The sequence below is a fragment of the Salmo salar genome, chromosome 13 (assembly GCF_965601325.2).
Source record: "Salmo salar chromosome 13, fSalSal1, whole genome shotgun sequence".
Taxonomy (NCBI): Eukaryota; Metazoa; Chordata; class Actinopteri; order Salmoniformes; family Salmonidae; genus Salmo; species Salmo salar.
Genome location: NC_138303.1, coordinates 28,295,998 through 28,318,825, shown reverse-complemented (window position 1 = coordinate 28,318,825; position 22,828 = coordinate 28,295,998). Strand labels below are relative to the sequence as shown.

General features: G+C 42.2%; 1 protein-coding gene across 4 annotated transcripts; it reads left to right on the top strand.

Moving 5' to 3' along the window:
- The first annotated feature begins 984 nt into the window (after positions 1–984).
- Positions 985–22,784, top strand: LOC106566688 (cation channel sperm-associated auxiliary subunit delta). Of its 4 annotated transcripts, none has more exons than XM_014134970.3 (22): positions 985–1,180; positions 1,400–1,461; positions 1,559–1,635; positions 1,744–1,813; positions 2,098–2,212; positions 2,363–2,430; positions 2,554–2,673; positions 2,845–2,919; positions 3,003–3,159; positions 3,297–3,383; positions 3,557–3,639; positions 8,846–9,022; positions 10,591–10,704; positions 19,579–19,668; positions 19,946–20,004; positions 20,139–20,223; positions 20,390–20,442; positions 20,562–20,636; positions 21,203–21,337; positions 21,616–21,805; positions 22,143–22,297; positions 22,544–22,784. In XM_014134970.3, the coding sequence occupies exons 1-22, from the start codon at positions 1,168–1,170 to the stop codon at positions 22,698–22,700; spliced, it is 2,217 nt and encodes a 738-aa protein (XP_013990445.1). In that variant the 5' UTR covers positions 985–1,167; the 3' UTR covers positions 22,701–22,784. The 4 variants fall into 4 exon arrangements, with proteins under 4 accessions (XP_013990445.1, XP_013990444.1, XP_013990447.1 ...); XM_014134969.3 differs by having other exon boundaries at positions 1,395–1,461; XM_014134972.3 differs by having other exon boundaries at positions 1,395–1,635.
- Positions 22,785–22,828: the final 44 nt, after the last annotated feature.

Sequence of the window (22,828 nt, the reverse complement as noted above, 5' to 3'; positions counted from 1 at the left end):
GGTTGGGGCGAAGAGAGGGACGGAACCTACACTGTTACACATACAGTTGGCATGCTGACTGTAGGAGCTGTTGCCAGATAATGTAATGTGATGTTAATTTCTCTACCATAAGCCGCCTCCAACATCGTTTTAGAGAATTTGGCAGTACGTCCAACCGGTCTCACAACCGCAGACCACGTGTAACCACGCCAGCCCAGGACCTCCACATCCGCCTTCTTCACCTGCGCGATTGTCTGAGACCAGCCACCCGGACAGCTGAGGAGTATTTCTGTCTGTAATAAAGCCCTTTTGTGAGGATTTTTTATAAATTCTGATTGGCAGGGCCTGGCTCTACACTGGACTGGCCCTGGCTACCAAGTGGATGGGCGTATGCCCTCCCAGGCCCACCCATGGCTGCGCCCCTGCCTAGTCATGTGAAATCCATAGATTAGGGCCTAATGAATTTATTTAAATTGACTGGGGGCCAGCACATGAACAAAAAATTTATGAAATGAAATGTATGCATTCACTACTGTAAGTCGCTCTGGATAAGAGCGTCTGCTAAATGACTAAAAATGTTTTTTTAAAAATGACTGATTTCCTTATATGAACATGAAATTGTTTCATGTTGCGTTTATATTTTTGTTAAGTATACTTTACAACTACTTAGCATGTAAGTTAACCCTTCCCCTAACCATAACACTTTAACCTAACTCCTAACCTTAACCCCTAGCCTATTAGCTAACGTTAGCTGCTTAGCCAACATTAGCTGCTTAGCCAGACGTTAGCTGCTTAGCTAACATTAGCTACAACAAATAGAAATTTGTAACAAAATACGTTAGGCAAATTTATAAAATATTGTATGAATGCCATTTGTAACATATTGTACTAATTGCAATTCGGAACATGTCATTCTAATTTTTATTCGGAACATGTACAGAATGGTGACTTGGATTTACGTACATAATAATACGAAATGCTCTGAGACCAGGTTGCAGCATCGTCTCTACCTCTCCCGCTCGGCAGTTAACGATTGATCGTTACCCGCGCAGTCTAGGACATTCTCAGTGACTCAAAACAGCAATACTTGGCAACATAATATACGTAAAAACAAGTATTCAACAATGTGGCGGACGCATGCCCAAACCATTTTTATAATAATAATGTCCTTTTTGCCATTTTGTACCAATGAAGAAGCCAGGTAACTTTAACCACCTAACGGTTAGCTAGCTAGCCAGCCAAGTTCAACCCTCATATAGTCGCTAGGCTAGGCTAATGTTTCTTTGTAAATGTATTTTAATAAGCAAAATATGACCTGTCTTTATTATTGATAGCCAAAATGTTTATTATTGATAGCCTCTCTCGTTTTGCACTACATAGGCTCTTGTTGTACCTTATCATTTTGTAATTCAAAGTCTAGGTTTTCTATGGTCTTCCACACCCAAACAAGATGTCGAAAGGCAGGATCAAGCGCCATCTGGGGTGAATTTTGATGTTTCTATGCACACGGAATGTCTTCCATTGTTTAACCTCTAGCTAGTTACCTAACAAAGTTAACCACCTCAATGTTTCTCATCAGACATTCTTATATTCTGCGAACAAACGACCAGCTCTGGTTCGAAGTCACTGCGACAATCGCCTGGCCTTGTACATGGGGTGAAACATTTTGCTATTCCTAGGCTAGCTATTAACTTTTTCCAACCTTGTTTAGCATGATGGTTTTCTTGAAAATGTTCCCGCCTCATTTATCATTTCTAATAACAGGAAGTGGATCCTCATTACCAGGGCATTATTTGTGGAATCAGCCACTCCACTCGAATATAAAGGGGCTGGTGTGAGTCTCTGTACAAATCCCTCTCAACCCACCGTAACTTATCTCTCTATAATTTGTTATAGTCATGAATATATAACAAGATTGTACTCCCACTTTTTGATACACTATCTTTAGCTACATCCAACAAATGAAATGTAAGATACCATATGATTGAATAATTTGAAGAATAACTGCAAGTGGGATTGATATGACATAGATAACTTGTATATTTTCTCCAGATGCCTATTACTGATGTCATGTCTTATTAATGTTTATTGAAATTCATAACCATTTCATATTTGTAGAAGCTTCAGGGGTCGGTGAGTTCTGCAGCTTTTGTGTTGGACAACCTTGCAATTGTTATCGACGGAAAGTTGTACTTATACTCTCTAACTGAAGGGACATGGACTCCTGCTCAAGGTTTGGAGCATATAACCATGTCCAATCACCTCAAATATCAAGTTTTAGTTGAAAATAATGTGCAATGGTTTCTTAATGTCATCCTATCATTTACTTTGTGCTCATTAAAAACATTGTCCTGCAGTGATCATCACAGATCTCTTGTTTCAGGAGTGAAATCCATGGTGTCTACTGTATCTGCACTACAGTGCTGCTTCAGCAAAGACAAGGCCTGCATGGTAAACTCCACAGCTAAATATTTACTCTCATCAAACGTGTGTCACTGTAGTATGTTCAACAGTTGTTTTAGACTGCTGTGAATGGCTGTGTGATGTATTGTGTCTTGTTTTATTTGTCAACAGGATGTGAGCTCTTGTGTTCTGCTGTACAATCTGGGGAGTGCTCTTGAGGACCAACAGGTCTACATGTCCTCGAATGGAGGCAATTCCTTTTTTAACCTCCCTATGGCCCCCAAGGCAACGGTGAGCTTGGATACTCTGTCAGTCAGTGTCATCTCAAAGTTATTTTACATGTATTTGAAGTTAACCGTAGAAATCAAACTTATGCAAAATCATTGAGGTTCATAGTCCTCAGGTCTAAGCATAAAAAGTCAGCAGCACCCCAAAAGCCAACTCTCATCACTCATTTCACAGGAATTTATCATAGGGTTATTCAACATGCCCACTGTGTCAAGCATCGTGGCTATGTTAGCAGACAACCAAAGAAAGGTGAGAGATTGACCACAGCCCTTTCTGAAGTCACCAAATAATCACAGACATGATCAGTGTACCAGCTGTAAAATGTGTGGTAGTTTTCTTTCCGGCACATTTCCGAAAATCGTTCGGTACAGACAGACAATCACCCCATGCGAGACCCGCTGTCCAGCATCCATGTGATCCAGCCAGCAGGCATGAGAGGCCACCTCATCATCTGGTCTCCACACATGCTTCTCTACTCACCCAACCATGGTACTACAAAATCACCATTGCATGATGCAGGATTCTTCTTGTGATATTAGTCCATTTAAAGAATACCAGTGGGTGACCAAAGAATATTCTTTTGTCTTACTATTCTGACATGTCTTAATGCCTATTTTGGTTTTCAGGCGTTGTGATTGTGCCGGTGTACATTATGGGAGAAGAGAATGCCACCCTCCCGCCTCCTAAAGTCACCATTTTACAGGTGGCAACAGGTAATATCTACTTGACATCTATGTGTGTGAGTGAGTGTGTGTGTGCTTACTTCTTTATGTGTCATAAATTAGACTAAAACAATGTCACGACTAAATCACTCAGATGTGTGTGTGTTGTAAATTATACTAAACCAATATGGTACCACTGAATCCTCCCTCTTGTGTATGGTTAGACGACAACGGTGCGATGGCTGTTCTCACCAGCGACGGGGTACTGTATTATGGCAGGGCTGGACTGGAGGCAACTACAGTAAGGGTAAGTATTCAGGATGTATATACTTATCGTACATACAGTATGTGATTAACATGTACTGTTCATATTAAAGGTGCTATAAATAGAATGTCTCACCCTAGTGGAAGCTAGATGAATTGCAACAACTAGACTGCATTCCAAACAACTCCCCCTTCCCTTGCAATCCCATTTCCCTGTAACATGGCTATTTTACTTTCATTTTCATCCACATTGAAAATATTGAGATATTTCGGTTGCAATGACGGACTACATCATTGATTTCGAACAGAGGTACAAATAGGATGCGCAAGTACGACATGGTTCTCCCGGATGCAGTGTTAGCTTTCAAGTTGCTAGATACTGCCTGTCTAGATGGTAGGGAGAAACAGTTGGCTTTGACTGCTTGTACTGTACTGACTTTTGCATCAATGAAGTCGGCACAAAAAATAATTTTTGGTGAAAAGACGTCTGTCGCGTCGTTAACAGATGGAATGCAAGTGAGTGACGGAGCATATTACACTGAGCAGCAGAGAAAAGGCGCCAAAAAGGCACGTTCTCAAGACAACCAGGAGAGGGCGCCATTTCCCAGCACAAATCCACTGGACAAATATGGAAGGAGATCAAAATGTGCTATTTATCAAAGCACTTACCATTGGGTTAAAGACTGTCCTCATAAAAATGAACAAGTTAAACTAACAGAGGAAAATGTAAACACAGAGATAGAGCAGTGTAACATTACACTGTTTTCAAATGAATCTGCTTCTGATACTGAGATTTTTATAGTTGAATCCTTAGGATCTGCTGTGATTGATACTGCATGTACACGGACAGTGTGTGGCGCAAAATGGCTTGATAGCTATGTCAGTGAACTAAATATGAAAGAAGTACAAAATATGATTGACACACCAAGCAACAGAGCTTTCAAATTTGGAGATGGGAGAATTGTCCATTCTTCCAAGCGAGTTAAGATACCAGCAAAAATTGGTCAGACTAAGTGTCACATTGAAACAGAGGTGGTCCTTACAGATATCCCCTTTCTATTAAGCAAAGCTTCCCTCAAGAAGGCAGGGCCTGTACTAGACATAAAAAATGACAAGGCAGTGATGTTTAAACAACCAGTGACTCTTGAACTTACTACCTCAGGCCACTATTGTGTAAACATTTTAGACAAAGACATCACACAGAGTCCATGCAAAAATGAGATTCTGACAGACAGAGCACATGGAGATTCTGACAGTCACTGAGAACATGAACACAAAAGAAAAACACAAAGTATTGTTAAAGCTTCACAAACAGTTTGGACATGCTACAGTTGACAGACTTCAGAAGTTACTTAGCAGTTCAGGGAATAATGATGATGAGAGTATTTCCATTCTACAGCAGATAGTTAACAGTTGTGAGACATGTAAAAAATACAGTGAACCTAAGCCCAAACCAGCTGTTGGTTTGCCACTAGCTTCCAAATACAATGAAACAGTGGCTGTAGATCTACATGAGTTAGCACCAAGTGTGTGGTATCTTCACATAATCGACCACTTCACACGCTTTAGTGCTGGAAGCATTGTGAATACAAAGAAACCCAGTGACATCATCAAGCACTTCATTCATTCCTGGATATGTGTGCATGGCCCACCCCAGAAATTGTACAGTGACAATGGAGGAGAATTCAATAATAATGAAATAAGAGAAATGGCAGAGAACTTCAACATGGAAGTAAAGACAACTGCTGCATACAGTCCATGGAGCAATGGACTTCTGGAGAGACACAATCAAACACTCACAGAGATCATGCTGAAAGTGAAGCAAGACAATGGATGTGACTGGAACACAGCCCTAGATTGGGCTTTGATGGCAAAAAAGTCAATGCACAATGTTCATGGTTACAGCCCATACCAACTAGTGTTCGGGCAGAACCCTAATCTTCCCTCTGTTCTGGTTGACAAGCCACCAGCACTAGAAGGGGTCAGTGTGAGTGCATGGGTGGGACAGCACCTTTCAGCACTACATGCAGCGAGAAAAGCGTTCACTGAAGCAGAGTGCTCAGAAAGAATTCGCAGTATACTACAAACGAGTTGACTGTCAAGAGTGGAAAGGACATTAGTAGTCATTGGCCAAGATGGTGTGGTGATATTTGTGAGGCACAGAAGCATGATTGTCAGGGTGCATCACTCAAGATTGCGGAAAGTAAATGATCAACAAGATTGAGGGGCTGTTGCTGAGAATCATCCTAATGAAAGAAGACAGTAACAGACACAAACCTACCAGATGTCACATCCAATGATATGGACACTGACACTGAAACTGACACAGGAAATGAAGCAGAGACCTTCAAACATGCCACAGATAATACTGTTGATCGTTCAAATGAGGAAAACATTCAACAACAGCCACGTGTTAAGAGAACATGGTTGTTCCAATCTGAAAACTGGACAAACTGTTAAATACATGGACAGAGAAAGTGGTATTCCACATACAGCAACCGTCATTGGACGAGCAGGAAAAGCCAAAGGAAAACATCAGAACTGGTACAACTTGCAGTACTCTGAACCAGTTACACTTTCTGGTACAACAGGGTCAGCTGACCTGTCACTTGTAGATAATCTCAGAATTGAACCAATGGAAAATCAAGAAAAACAGAATGACATTCAAAATGATGATGTACTTGAAACAAAGGACGTGACATTTGACTCAGCTAAGCTAGATGAGCTCAGTAATTGGAGGAAAAATTGAGTGTTTGAGGACGTCAAAGACATTGGCCAAAAATGTGTCTCAACAAGGTGGGTGTGTACCCTTAAAGAATCCTTAACTGGAATAGTGCCTAAAGCACGTCTAGTGGCTAGAGGTTTTGAGGAGCTGGCTGCTAAAGAACTCCCAAAAGACTCACTGACATGCGCCTCAGAGTCACTCAGATTGCTGATGTAAGTGATCTGCCATAAAAAATAGAAACTTAATTTGACATCAAATTTGCATTTTTGCAGGGAACAGAGCTGTCAAGGGACATTCACATCCGACATTCACATCCGATCATACTGATGCAACAGGAGGTCGACCACAAAGGAACAGCTTGCTGACTGTCTGACTAAAAAAGGAGCATCCGGTCTTGTGCTCCTACAGGCTCTCCTCCTACAGGCTCTCAGTAATGGAAAGTGGCAGCTTGAGTAATACAAATAAAACTGTCACACAACCCATTTGTAATGGGGAACTTGAATAATACTTGGACATTTAATTATGTTGTTGATGTTTAATTTGTCTTTAAAGAAAAGGGGGAGATTGTTAAGTTCATGTTTTAAGTATCACTATATTATCACTCAGTCAAGAGTGCGCCTGCGCAGGAAGTCTGTTCGTTGATGGACCTAGCCTAGAGTCCAATGGCTACCTTGTAGTGTGTTCATACGGTATAGTAAACTTTGTTAAACTGGAAGCTTGTCATTGTGTCATTTCGAGTTAACACCATGGGGCGGTGCACAATTGGCCCAGCGTCGTCCGGGTTAGGGGAGGGTTTGGCCAACAGGGATGTCCTTGTCCCATTGTGCACTAGCGACTCCTGTGGTGGGCCGGGCACAGTGCACGCTGACACGGTTGCCAGGTGCACGGTGTTTCCTCCGACACATTGGTGGGGCTGGTTTCCGGGTTAAGTGGGCATTGTGTCAAGAAGCAGTGCAGCATGGTTGGGTTGTGATTTGGAGGACGCACGGCTCTCGACCTTCGCCTCTCCCGAGTCTGTACGGGAGTTGCAGTGATGAGACAAGACTGTAACTACAAATTGGATACCACGAAATTCGGGAGAAAACGGGGTAAAACATTTATATTACAATTCTAAAATTCTACATGTAGTGTAGCTTTTTTACGATTAATAGAGAATGGAAATGTGTCTTTATGCTCACTACCCAACCCCCCAAGACACAATGGGTCAGCCGCAGTGCAGCCCCCCTGGAGCAATTATAGCAGGTTAAGTGCCTTGCTCAAGGGCACAACAGCAGCCGATGGTATCTAGGTGATCCCAGCAACCCTCCGGTTGCTTGCTCACTCCGCACCAGATTTTACAGAGCTGGGATTCAAACTGGCATTTCTCCGGTTGCTGGGCCGCTTGGCTACCTACCACCCCCACAGGCTACCTGCCACCCTCACAATGTTGTGCAACTGCTTTCATTTAGTGCAACTCAATTGCAACTGCTTCAACTTCAAGTTCTGAAATCCCTTTAGTGGTAGTGAGATCTTCTGAGTCCTGACTAGTGTTGTCATACATACTGTATACACTGTAGCCCTGTATATTACACATGTATTATAGAGTGTCCAATCCAAAACGTATCTTTTGATCAATGGGTAAAATAATGCCAAATATGCTAATTGTGTAGCTATTCCTCTAAGAAAACCAATGCTCCAAACCTTATGTCTCTATCATAATAAGTTCAAAAGTTATTGGAGTTTTTAGCCTTGTAGGATGGCCAGAAGTATAGTGATTAAATCAATGGAGGCCAGAGAAAAAAAGTGGCAAAAAATCAGGGAAATACCATTGTGTCAGCTAGACTGGATGCTGTGCTAGAATTACAGCTAACTGACAGGCTCACAGTTGAACTCGTCATCTTTCTTCTCTAATCCGGAGGACATAAAACAATATAGAGGTAAGATAGATATAGATTTTGAGACGTGTAGTATTGTCATATTTTAATACACGCTTTTCATATTAATGCGAAATGTCTGTTATTTTTTAAAATAAATCTCTAAAAAACAAGTGTATCTTTGTGAAATGTCAACGGAGCACTGAGTGTACCGCAAGATTTTTATTTTCAAAGCCTTTTACATTTAATTCAGCTTGTGTTATGCTAATTTTGCTTTTTGCGACCCACAGAAACAACTTTGCAGAGGTACACCAAATCCTCAAAAGTTCCTGTGAGAAGCGCTCAGTGATTATTATCGCATGTATTAGGTTACGAAATCTGACTTTTTGGATATAATGTTAATGATATGTTAGAGAAAGACCCCGCTTAACGAGTCAGAACATGAAGAATTATATTTGTCTTAGTAAAATGTATTTTATAACATAAGGAAGTGACATTTCATGACTAAAGCGCGTTTTCACCCACACTGGGCAGAGTAGGTGAACTCCTTATGTATTATTGTACAAAATGATATCTATGGTCCTGACTGGATAGATAAGTCCACTGTCAGTAACAGAGGCTGTCCTATATTACAATGATTGTACTATCCTGTGTCTTCCTGCCTGTTTCAGTTTGCGTCTGTCATTGACCTGTCCAAGGACAACCTGATGCTGTTCAGTGACTATGGGGACCTGATGATGATCCAAGCCCGGGAGGACCTGCTGCTCAGAGGGGTGGACTTTGACCATAAGGTTATCATTGTCCAGCAGGAGCTAACACGTACCACACCACCCGTTCAGTCCTGCCCAGTGAGTGAAGATAAACTACATGACAAATGACGCATTACATCCTATTCCCCATCATACAGTACCAGAGATCTTTCTGCCATAGAAACCCCTGGGCGGGCTGCCTAAGCCTTTTTTCAGGAGTCCTAAGTCCAAACTGTAAAAAAAGAAAAATATGAATTGAAATACATTTTGGGATGGAAAAACGCCTTCAGTGTAAACTTAAACTACTAAAACCAAATATAAAGTATGTAGAAAAGATAATGGACCTATATATTTTTAAATAATATGATCTTTGAGAACTAATAATTACCAAGATAAAAGCTAAACAGTCAAGGGAATTGAGAATTCCAAAACAATTCATTTAACAGTATAGATTTTGTTATTATGTTTGAGCAACAGAACACAGCATTAGCCATGTCAAAATGCATAGAATCCCTGGAAATTAGCTTTAAAACTGCAAAATGTTGTCTTGGCTCCGTGGCAAAATGTGTACAATTGCAGGAAATTAACTTTGAAACAGATTTTTTTATATCTCAGATCCATGGAGAAAAGCTAAAATTGTTACATAAAAAAAACCCCACTAAAATGGGGATCTCAAAAATGTTATCCGAAATTCGGCAGCACCTACCGCACCCATTGCCAGACCCTCTGCCACCTCTCCGATCCAGAAAAAACCCTGGTTACGTTACCAGCAAACTATTTTAATCAGATTAAAGATACTTTAGAAAAACTAGATTACTTCTTAGATTACTTTTCAATTAAGAAAGGATGTTTGAGATAAAAAAATGTATAAATTATGACACAGCCATAGCCATATCAAAGTGCATAGAATTACAGGAAATTAGGTTAAAAATATATATATATCGCTCAGCTCCATGGCTTAGTATGTAGCATCATAGGAAATTAGTTTTAAAACTGCAAGGTGTCACTATAGATCCGGGTTTGATCCCGGGCTGTGTCGTAGCCAGACATGACCGGGAGACCCATGAGGCGGCACACAATTGGCCCAGCGTCATTTGGCTGGCTGGGATGACCTTGTCCCATTGTGCTCTAGCGACTCGTTGTGGTGGCCTGGTGCATGCACGCTGACTTCGGGCAGCTATACAGTGTTTCCTCTGACACATTGGTGCGGCTGGTTTCCGGGTTAAGCGAGCAGTGTGTCAGGAAGCAGTGAATATTAAGTCTATATGCACTACATGTTACACACATAGGGTCATGTTTCGGAGAACGCATGGCTCTCGATCTTTGCCTCTCCCGAGTCCGTACGGGAGTTGCAGCAATGGGACAAGACTGTAACTACCAATTGGATATCACGAAAAAAGGGGTAAAAAAAAAAAATTCAACATTTCCTCCCAGCTCCATGGCAAAATGTGTATAAATGCAGAAAATGTGCTTTAAAACTAAAACAATTTCTCAGCTCCATGGATAAACGTGTAGAATTGCAGGAAATTGACAGCCCGACCGCACCCATAGCCATGCCCCCTGCCACGCCCACTACCTAAACCCCTTTTTAATCCAGAAAAAAAACATGAGTATATAGAGAATAATGTGTCATCTGAGACGTAGGCATGATTCTCTTCTCACTCCAGGTTGAGCAGTTCCACAGCACATTTGCAGGGGAGCTCTTCTACATCGACATGGGCAGCACCGTCCACCTGTCTGCTGTCTACATCCCCTCACCTCTTTGCAAATTCTTCCCCCTGGTAAGAGGTTCATAAACTTCCGAGCCAGCATCATAACACCAAGGCTGTACTAAATACTACAGGGACTTCAGGTTACGAAAAAAAGAAAGTATGGGAACTTAAAAAATATCTGAACATTATGAAGTGGATATGAACACACACGTACTCAATTACATGCTCTCTTACACATACGACTTATACATACACACGACACCTGATCTCGCTCTCTTCTCGCACTCTTTCTCTATTTTCTCTTCTCTCTATTGTCGAGAACTGTTTTATAATTTAATTTGTTTATTATTTGTCTATCTTTTTTATGTATTTGTCTACAAGTTTATATATGTTTACAACAAGCAAGGGGAGATATCAGAATAGGGGCATTGGGGAATAACATATTGTACGGAATATATTTGTACTGTAGTGAAGCTGTCTCTAGAGTAATGCAAGGTCTCTTTCATGATCGTGTGAAACGTCAATTGCTATGGAAATGCTGGGATGTGTTTTTCAATGATGTTAAAGGTAATTATGACGCAACTATGACAGTGATACGATATGGATTACAATTATCACTCATGAATATTAAGGCTATACCGCACTACATGTTACACAGATCGACACTCAACCATGCAAATTGGCGGAGTTATTATTTATTTGGACATCACACATTATAGTCTTACTCTTATACAGACATCGTACACACTCTCACTAAATCACATCCAATATCATACACATCAACCTACTCAGATTTACTACACACATAATATCTTGTCTCAATTTTCTAACATCTGGGGCATTGGCTCACAGGCAAACAGGCAAGGGAATAAAACAAATATTGCTAGAACCTATTTCTTGAATTCTAAATATCAGACATTTGAAAGCTCTAGTTTTTACCGTCATAATGCCTCTTATGGCAGTAACTTTACGAGCACTAATTATCGTCAATTTAGCCTGAGAATAGTATCTAGTTATGGTAAGGGGTGAAATAAGTATAGCCAGTTACAATTGTAACAGTTTAGCAGATTATAAAAAAGGAAGATCAGTCTTTACGTGGCTGAAAGAAAAGGAATACAACATATACTGTTTACAGGAAACTCACTCTACATCCTTAGATGAAGTTGTGTGGAAAAAGGAATGGGGTGGTGAAATAATTTTCTGTCATGGACAAAGGAACTCAAAAGGTGTGATGATATTAATTAACAAAAATGTCGATCTGAATGTGCAAATAGTCGGGAATGATGCGCAATGAAGGTGGATCCTTTTGAATATGAAAGTGGACGAAAAGAGATTTGGCTCATTAATCTATATGGTCCAAATCAGGATGATCCATGCTTCTTCGAAAACATTTATACCAATTTATTGAACTTACAGGCAACAAATGATCAAATAATTATGGTAGGAGACTATTACATTTTTACATTTAGTCATTTAGCAGACGCTCTTATCCAGAGCGACTTACAAATTGGTGCATTCACCTATAATATCCAGTGGAACAACCACTTTACAATAGTGCATCTAAATCTTTTAAGGGGGGGGTTAGAAGGATTACTTTATCCTATCCCAGGTATTCCTTGAAGAGGTGGGGTTTCAGGTGTCTCCGGAAGGTGGTGATTGACTCCGCTGTCCTGGCGTCGTGAGGGAGCTTGTTCCACCATTGGGGTGCCAGAGCAGCGAACAGTTTTGACTGGGCTGAGCGGGAACTGTGCTTCCTCAGAGGTAGGGAGGCGAGCAGGCCAGAGGTGGATGAACGGAGTGCCCTTGTTTGGGTGTAGGGCCTGATCAGAGCCTGAAGGTACGGAGGTGCCGTTCCCCTCACAGCTCCGTAGGCAAGCACCATGGTCTTGTAGCGGATGCGAGCTTCAACTGGAAGCCAGTGGAGAGAGCGGAGGAGCGGGGTGATGTGAGAGAACTTGGGAAGGTTGAACACCAGACGGGCTGCGGCGTTCTGGATGAGTTGTAGGGGTTTAATGGCACAGGCAGGGAGCCCAGCCAACAGCGAGTTGCAATAATCCAGACGGGAGATGACAAGTGCCTGGATTAGGACCTGCGCCGCTTCCTGTGTGAGGCAGGGTCGTACTCGGCGAATGTTGTAGAGCATGAACCTACAGGATCGGGTCACCGCCTTGATGTTGGTGGAGAACGACAGGGTGTTGTCCAGGGTCACGCCAAGGCTCTTAGCACTCTGGGAGGAGGACACAAGGGAGTTGTCAACCGTGATGGCGAGATCATGGAACGGGCAGTCCTTCCCCGGGAGGAAGAGCAGCTCCGTCTTGCCGAGGTTCAGCTTGAGGTGGTGATCCGTCATCCACACTGATATGTCTGCCAGACATGCAGAGATGCGATTCGCCACCTGGTTGTCAGAAGGGGGAAAGGAGAAGATTAATTGTGTGTCATCTGCATAGCAATGATATGAGAGACCATGTGAGGATATGACAGAGCTATTGTTAAGTACCTGTCACGTCCTGACCATAGTAAGATGTTATTTTCTATGGTAGAGTAGGTCAGGGCATGACAAGGGGTGTTTTGTGTTTTTCTATGTTTTGTAGTTCTATGTTTAGGTTCTAGTTTTGTAGTTCTATGTTTTTTTGGGGGGGATGATCTCCAATTAGAGGCAGCTGGTCCTCGTTGTCTCTAATTGGAGATAATACTTAAGTAGGGTTTTTTTCCACCTGTGTTTGTGGGTAGTTGTCTTCTGTTTAGTTTTCTGTACGAGACAGAACTGTGCGCTTTCGTTTTCTCTTTGTTATTTTTCTTCAGTGTTCTGAGTTAAAATAAATATTCATCATGAGCAATCAACACGCTGCGCTTTGGTCCCCTCTCTACGACAGCCGTTACAGAACTACCCACCACAACTGGATCAAGCAGCGTGCCCGGGAGGAAATGGATTCCTGGTCTCTGGAGGAGTGGCGAGAGAGGATAGACTGGACTTGGGGGCAAGTATTGGAAAGATACAGAAGCCTGCCGGGGAAGCACGAGAGGCAGCCCCCCCCCCCAAAATTTTTTTTTTGAGGGGTCACACGGGTAGATTGGCGGAGTCAGGGTTGAGACCTGAGCCAACTCCCCGTGCTTATCGTGGTGAGCATGTGCCTGCTCCTACCCGGTCTCCAGTGCGTCTCCCCAGTCCGGTGAGGCCTGTTCCAGCTCCACGAAGGAAGCCTCCAGTGATGATCTATGGTCCAAAGCCTCCAGTGATGATCTATGGTCCAAAGCCTCCAGTGATGATCCATGGCACGAAGCCTCCAGTGATGATCCATGGCACGAAGCCTCCAGTGATGATCCATGGCCCGGAGCCTGTAGGGATGATCCATGGCACGAAGCCTGAAGAGGTAATCCATGGCCTGGAGCCTGTTGGGATAATCCATGGCAAGAAGCCTGTAGGGATGATCCATGGTCCGGAGCCTGTAGAGATGATCCATGGCACGAAGCCTCCAGTGATAATCCATGGCCCGGAGCCTCCAGTGATGATCCATGGTACAAAGCCTCCAGTGATGATCCATGGCGCGGAACCTGTAGTGATGATCCATGGCACGGAGCCTGCAGCGACGCTCCCCTGTCCGGAGCCTGCATCGACGCTCCCCAGTCCGGAGCCTGCAGCGAAGCTCCCCAGTCCGGAGCCTCCAGCGAAGCTCCCCAGTCCGGAGCCTCCAGCGACGCTCCCCAGTCCGGAGCCTCCAGCGACGCTCCCCAGTCCGGAGCCTGCAGCGACGCGGCCTGCAGCCCGGAACCTCCTGAGGCGGCCTGGAACCTCCGACGACGATCCACGGTCCGGTGGTACTGAAGCAGAGGGATCAGTGGGTGGATCTGGGGTTATGCCCCAAACCGGAGCCGCCTCCTCTGCTGGAGGATCCGCTGAAGGATAAGGTTATGTGGACTGCAGTAGAGCCACCATAGACAGGAGTTACCCACCCTACCCTCGCTTTTGTTGTTTTTTTTGGGGGGGGGGGGGGTGATCTCCAATTAGAGGCAGCTGGTCCTCGTTGTCTCTAATTGGAGATCATACTTAAGTAGGGTTTCTTTCCACCAGTGTTTGTGGGTAGTTGTCTTCTGTTTAGTTTTCTGTACCTGACAGAACTGTGCGCTTTCGTTTTCTCTTTGTTATTTTTCTTTAGTGTTCTGAGTTAAAATAAATATTGATCATGAGCAATCAACACGCTGCGCTTTGGTCCCCTCTCTACGACAGCCGTCACAGTACCTCAATGGACTGTAAAGGTAATCACTCTACAAACTATCATCACCGTGCCCTTAAGGAAATCACGAATATTATGGACACATTAGAAATAGTGGATATTTGGAGACTAAAAAACCCTTACCTAGTGAGATATACATGGAGGAGACTTAATCAAGCTAGTCATCTTGACTACTTTTTTGTGTCTTTCTCTCTTGCATCAAAGGTTAAAAAAGTTTTAATAGGAGACAGAATGCGATCGGATCATCATCTAATTGGCATTCACATAATGATCTTCCATGGGGATATTGGAAATTTAATCAAAGTTTACTGGAGGACAACTTATTTTTCACTAAGACAAAATCATTTATAACTGAATTTTTCCAGTATAATATAGGTTCAGCAAATCCCCTTATTGTTTGGGATACCTTTAAATGTACCTTCAGAGGTCATTCAATTCAATATTCATCGATAATAAAAAAGCAGTTTCTGGCTAAAGAGACCAAGGGAAATCCATGACTAACAAGGGAAATCCATGAACTTATAGTACAGGTAGATAGCAATAAAAACGATACTACAGAGATACAAAATAAGTTAGAGGAAAAATAAAAAGAACTTGAGGAACTTATTCAAGAACAATCTAATGTGATCTATTACAAAAATAAAGCAAACTGGATGGAATATGGAGAAAACTGCACTAAATTTTCCTGAATCTCCAGTACAGGAACACTAACAAAAATAATTTGCAGAAACTCGTTACTGAAGATGAAGCCATCTATGATTCTCCGAATTATATTTTAAAAGAGGAAGCTAATTATTTTAGGCAGATGTTCTCTTTTCCGTCTCATCCTCTCCCACTGAATGAAGATGACAATAAGGAATTCTTTCCAAATAATATAAAAAATTGAAAATTAACAAATGTACAGAAAGATCAGTGCAAAGGCCAAATTTAATAGGAAAAACTTTTTGAGGCTGTTAAATCCTTTCAGTCTGGAAAAACCCCAGGGCTTGATGGCATACCGGTAGAGGTATATCAAGCCTTTTTTAATATACCATTGTTAGACGGTTTTAACTACTCCTATAGAAATGGTAGTCTGTCAAGTACTCAGCAGGAAGGTCTGATTTTTCTATTATTAAAACAAGACCCAGATGGTAAATATAAAAGTCTATCTAAAAAACTGGAGGCCCCTTACACGTCAATGTTGTGATGCAAAAATACTAGTGAAATGCATAGCAGTCAGAATTAAAAGGGTTTTACCAGGTATTGTTCATCCTGATCAGACAGGTTTACATGGACCATACATTGGAGATAATATACGACAACTACTAGAAATAATTGAACATCATGAAACATCTAAGAAGCCAGGCCTGGTATTTATAGCAGATTTTGAAAAGGTCTTTGATAAAGTAAGACTAGATTTTATTTATAAATGCCTGGATTTTTTTCAATTTCGGTAATTCTCTCATAAAATGGGTAAAAATGATGTATAGCAACAACAGGTGTAAAATAGTAAATAACGGCTACTTCTCAGAGTTTTGAATTGTCAAGAGGCGTTAAACAAGGGTGTCCGCTGTCACCATATCTATTCGTTATGGCCATCGAAATGCTAGCTACAGTGGGGGGGGAAAGTATTTGATCCCCTGCTGATTTTGTACGTTTGCCCACTTACAAAGAAATGATCAGTCTATAATTTTAATAGTAGGTTTATTTGAACAGTGAGAGACAGAATAACAACAAAAAAATCCAGAAAAACGCATGTCAAAAATGTTATAAAATGATTTGCATTTTAATGAGGGAAATAAGTATTTGACCCCTCTGCAAAACATGACTTAGTACTCGGTGGCAAAACCCTTGTTGGCAATCACAGAGGTCAGACGTTTCTTGTAGTTGGCCACCAGGTTTGCACACATCTCAGGAGGGATTTTGTCCCACTCCTCTTTGCAGATCTTCTCCAAGTCATTAAGTTTTTGAGGTTGACGTTTGGCAACTCAAACCTTCAGCTCCCTCCACAGATTTTCTATGGGATTAAGGTCTAGAGACTGGCTAGGCCACTCCAGGACCTTAATGTGCTTCTTCTTGAGCCACTCCTTTGTTGCCTTGGCCGTGTGTTTTGGATCATTGTCATGCTGGAATACTCATCCACGACCCATTTTCAATGCCCTGGCTCAGGGAAGGAGGTTCTCACCCAAGATTTGACGGTACATGGCCCCGTCCATCGTCCCTTTGATGCGGTGAAGTTGTCCTGTCCCCTTAGCAGAAAAACACCCCCAAAGCATAATGTTTCCACCTCCATGTTTGACGGTGGAGTTGGTGTTCTTGGGGTCATAGGCAGCATTCCTCCTCCTCCAAACACGGCGAGTTGAGTTGATGTCAAAGAGCTCCATTTTGGTCTCATCTGACCACAACACTTTCACCAGTTGTCCTCTGAGTCATTCAGATGTTCATTGGCAAACATCAGACGGGCATGTATATGTATTCTTGAGCAGGGGGACCTTGCGGGCTCTGCAGGATTTCAGTCCTTCACGGCGTAGTGTTACCAATTGTTTTCTTGGTGACTATGGTCCCAGCTGCCTTGAGATCATTCACAAGATCCTCCCGTGTAGTTCTGGGCTGATTTCTCACCGTTCTCATGATCATTGCAACTCCACGAGGTGAGATCTTGCATGGAGCCCCAGGCCAAGGGAGATTGACAGTTATTTTGTGTTTCTTCCATTTGCGAATAATCGCACCAAATGTTGTCACCTTCTCACCAAGCTGCTTGGCGATGGTCTTGTAGCCCATTCCAGCCTTGTGTAGGTCTACAATCTTGTCCCTGACATTCTTGGAGAGCTCTTTGGTCTTGGCCATGGTGGAGAGTTTGGAATCTAATTGATTGATTGCTTCTGTGGACAGGTGTCTTTTTTACAGGTAACAAGCTGCGATTAGGAGCACTCCCTTTAAGTTCTGTAATGCTTAAATCAGATCCAATAACAACATTAGAGGATTAGAAATCCAAGGCTTAAAAACAAAGGTGTCCATGTATGCCGATGACAAGTTTTATATTAAGTCCGCAAGCTAGATCCCTGCAATGTCTCATTGACGATCTAGATAACTTTTCTGTACTCTCTGGACTAAAACCGAATAATGAATTAAGTGTACAATATTACATATTGGATCTTTAAAAAAATACAACTTTTACATTACCCTGCAGTTTACCTATAAAATGGGCTGATGGGGAAGTAGACATACTTGGTATTCATATCACAAAATATATAAATAAGCTCTCCACTGTGAATTTCAATAGAAAACTTGTAACATTGACAAGATCCTGTAACCATAGAGGTAAATACCTGTCTATTTATGGAAAAATTGCCCTGATTAACTCCTTAGTCATATCTCACATATTTATGGTGCTACCTACTCCTGATGATTCGTTTTTTCAAATCATATGAGCAAAAAAATATTTCACTTTAACTGGGACGCTAAATCAGACAAAATAAAACGTGCCTATCTATATAATGAATATGAGTTGGGTGGGTTGAGATTATTAAATATAAAAGCACTAAACCTCTCTAAAAGCTTCACTTATTCAAAAGTTTTACTTGAACGCTAAATGGTTCTCAGGTAGATTACTTCAAGTTCATCCATTGTTTAAAAATTGCCTTTTTGTGTTTGTTCAGATTGCCATGTCTCATGTTCGATTAATTGAAAATGATACTTTTTTTCAAAGTATCTCTCTTTTTCAAACAAGCATTACAGAACTGGCTACAATTCAATTTCATCTCCCTGAAAAGATAGAACAAATATTATGGCTGAACTCAAATGTGCTAGTTGATAATATACCTGTATTTATGAGAAAGATGTTTGAAAAGGGTATTTTGTTCTTATTAAATGATATTGTAAATTGGAATGGTAGAGTTATGTCCTTCATGGAGTTATCAGAATTGTACAGGAAGGTCTGCTCAATCCCCGAGTACAACCAATTGATTACAGCATTACCCCAAAATGAAGGAGGCAGGTGGCAGCGGGAGGAGGTACGGAACTGGTCTGTCTGCCCAATGTAAAGGATCAAAACTGGCAGAGAAATAAAAATGGCATAAATAGGAAAGTATACCAGTTTCATTTGAGGACCAGGATGTTGACAACTGTGCCATACAGATTGCAAAATAGTTGGGAAGAGATTTTTGATGTACTGATTCCATGGTACAGAGTGTATGAGTTGATATATAAAACAACGCAAGATTCAAGACTTCGTGCTTTTAGCTAAAATTATTATATAGAATTCTTGCCACCAACAAAATGTTGAATAGTTGGGGCATAAAATCATCGAAGCTCTGCAGATTTTGTTGTGAGGATACAGCATCAATAGACCATTTATTTTGGCTGTGGGAGGGGTCTTGAATGGTTGAGGGACAGCTATTGTGGAACTGTGGGGGGATCTTGGAGGGTTCGGGTTCACGTTTTTTGGCCTGGTGGGAGATCTGTCAAGGTGCCCTTGAGCAGGGCATTGACCCTGGATGCTTCTATGTGTCGCTCTGAATGGGAGTCTGTTGGATGACTGGTATGATGTAGTTGTTGAGCGGCTTCACTGCAAGTATATTGTATGTTTTGGATATTCAATAAAAAAATTTAATAAACAAAACTTCACCGTGGCCTTCCCAGTAGCCTGGTCTCAGATCTGTGCTACTGTTGTCATGCAAATACAATGAATGAATCTGAACTGTGTCCTTTTTCTCCTCTTGTGTGTGACCAGGTGACAGTTACAGAGTCTAAGCTTCTGTCCTTAGATGAGAAGTGTGTAGAGGACGGCATTACTACAGAGGGCACCAAGAAATACCGCCTGGTACAACTGAATCACTAGACCAGGGGTGTCACACTCATTTTGCCCTGGGGGCCACATTCTGTCTTCAAAGAGGTCTGGAGGGCCGCACTGTTATATTTCCTCGCTATCAAAATTTGCAAAAAAATAGTCCTCTATCCATCATTTTTGGAATTTGTTATGCTTCCTGACTGTCTAGCTTTCATTTCGGTGCTGGACACAGTCAGTTAAAGTATAAAATGTGGCAGGGGCGGTGGGGGGGAGTGTTTCGGTTTCTAACATACTGTATTTTGAATGGCAGGACATTGAACTGAAGCAGTTGTTTTTTATGGAGGCAGCAGACGGAACCCTCAAGCCGAGGTAAGAATGCATTCTCGAATGTTCAGTAGATGGCAAATTGGCAATAGGAGTTTTAGCTGGTGAGGACAGTGGTCTCTCCAGCAGAGGGTGCTGTTTCTTCCTGTTGCTGATGTGTAGTGTTTTCTCTGGGTCAGTTCCAGTCTACGTAAAGGCAGCCTCTCCACAGTAGCAGTAGACCTGATGGGAAGAAACGTGTCCTGCAAAGACTTCAACCCCCTGGTCAGAAACACAGCCCTCTAACAGTCACAACAATGTGTATGAGTTCACATCAAAGGGACATGTTAGTTTGTCCTCACAGTGTACAGAAAAGGCTATGGCCCTCCAGTGTGGTATTACGTACATACTATTATATTAACATTGTTTGTTGTTCTTTTTCCCGTTTTAGAAAGCTCACATTCTCATTGGATGCCCTCCTGGAAAGCATACCCGAGTTCTTAAGTGAGGGATAAATCCTCATGCCGTATTCCCTATTTTCAAAACATTTCTGAACTAGTCAACTGTAAGATCTGAGTGTCCAAACTCATTGGTTCTTTCTGTCATTATTGTTTTTGCCACAGGGACATAACCACTTGCACTAAAGGCACGTTCACTCAAGAGCAGCTTCAGGACAACTTCTCTTACGTCATCCCCAAGTAGGTTCTGCGGACGGGGCTGTGACACACAGAGCACTGATGGATCTAGATTCTAGACTATCATGATTCATAGAAATGTTTAATCAACATATGATCTGTTCTATATAAAAAGATGCTTGTAATGCAAAGTAGAGTATTGTACTTGATCATTTGTGGAACATAAAAGGTAGATTCAGCTAAATAACGTTGCCACAAGCAGCAGCGCAGATATTGCGATGAGCAAGATGCAAGACTTTGCTCCCACATGGTCACACACAGTATCTGCGCATGTGCATGCGTTCGCGTCACGCTGTTAGAGCGTTGGAGGTATGGGACCAAAACAGTGGGGGAGTTTAGCATTGCGCTTCAACGCTCTTAGTTGTTGCGGAAATTGACCCCCTATGCTGTTTACTTAGTGCACCTACGTCATATCTCTGAGTCTCCCTTTAAGCCTTGCTCAAAGTAAGGTATCACAAGAGTTGTAAGAAGGGTATTATTATATATTATATATATTTGTTTCATGTCAGTTAAAACAACTAGTATTCCTCTCATTATCCTCTTCCTCCTTCATCTCCTCCTTCTCTTAGAGCTGTGTATGACCCTCAGCACCTGTTCCGGCCTGGCTCTGCCTCCAGTGACCTGCACATCTCCTACAGCATCACAGACTACTTCTGCCCCTTACTGGTCTATCACGACACCCCCTGGATACCCTCCCTGGAGCTGTGAGTGACCCACAAAACCCCAAAAATATACACAGGGGCAACCCCTTAACAGCTGTTACTGTAGAACGTTCAGTGTAAGAAACCTGTCGTCTCTGTGAAGTGGAGTTCAGACAGACCTTTGATATAACTACATGACACACACACAAAGACCATAGAACATCATGGCACTCCACAGAGCAACAATGCCAGTGCCAACCCACCACACAGCCTTTTCTAGAGCAGGTGAACATGGCATGCATAACTACCAGTACCTCCAAACCCGCCCTGACCCTTTGCAGCTGGAACGGTAATGAGTTTGTGGAGCAGGTGAGCGCTGACTTTGTGATGTTCGAAGTGAACGGCATGTATAACTACCAGTACCTCCAGTCGGTCGAGGATGCCAAGTGCGTCTCCCAGCCCCAGAACTGGACCTCTCTGCTGAGCCAGCAGCAATATGAACCTAACCCCAACACCGCCTGGACCAGGAATGTATGTACACATTCTATAACAATTCGATTGAATTCATACTTTATCACCAGTCAATAATGGTTGATAGGAATTTGTTCACACAGCACTGTAGACTAGAGGCTCCTTGCACTGTAACCATAGTCATATAGCCTGTATCCTGCGGGAGGAGCTTATCTAGCTCTATTTACCACAATGTAATTGAATATTCATCCAACATATTCATCAACTTATCAAATGTCGATACATTATCCTTCTCCTCTCATTAAGATTGCATACATTCATCCCTCTGCTTGCTTTGTACCTGGCTACCGAGCATAATTTCTCAGTGGGGTTTATCTTTCTCCTCTTCCTGGTTAAGAATTATAAGAGCTGCAAGGATTCTGATGGTCCGCCCCTCACTGACCCAGAAGCCCAGTATCAGGTCCTCAACATGGGCACAAGAAACAGAGTCTTGTTTCCCAACTACAACGGGATGTACGTGTTCAGAGTCATAGTGGTGGATCCTAGCTACAGGTCAGTGTGGACTAGGAGGGTAAACAACCTCTTTCAGGAGGGCATTTAGTTACCAGGCTGTATAGCACATCAACTGAAGGTTGAACACAGTAGTTGAATACTTTCATATAATTTTGGAAAATACCTATAATACAAAGCCAGTATACTATTTGTATGCCATACATATTCTATAGTACACATTAAAACTGGATTGTCATTGATCTTATAATATTTCTGATGATAATGACTGTCTCTGTGTTTCTGCAGCTACTGCATGCTGACCACTACGTTCAGTGTGTATGTGTATGGGGCGTTCCCTCCTCACCCTCTGCCCTCTTGTGTGGCACTGGGCATCTTCCTGGCCATCTTTGTGGTCCTGCTGCTCATTGGCTTTTTCTTTAGCAAGCGGAATTACAAAAAATAGGATGGACACACTACACACAAACATATATACACACACAAACATATATACACACACACACACACACACACATACACACACACACACCCAAAACAGGAAATGCATGGGTTGACAGCGCGATCCTGGTTCTA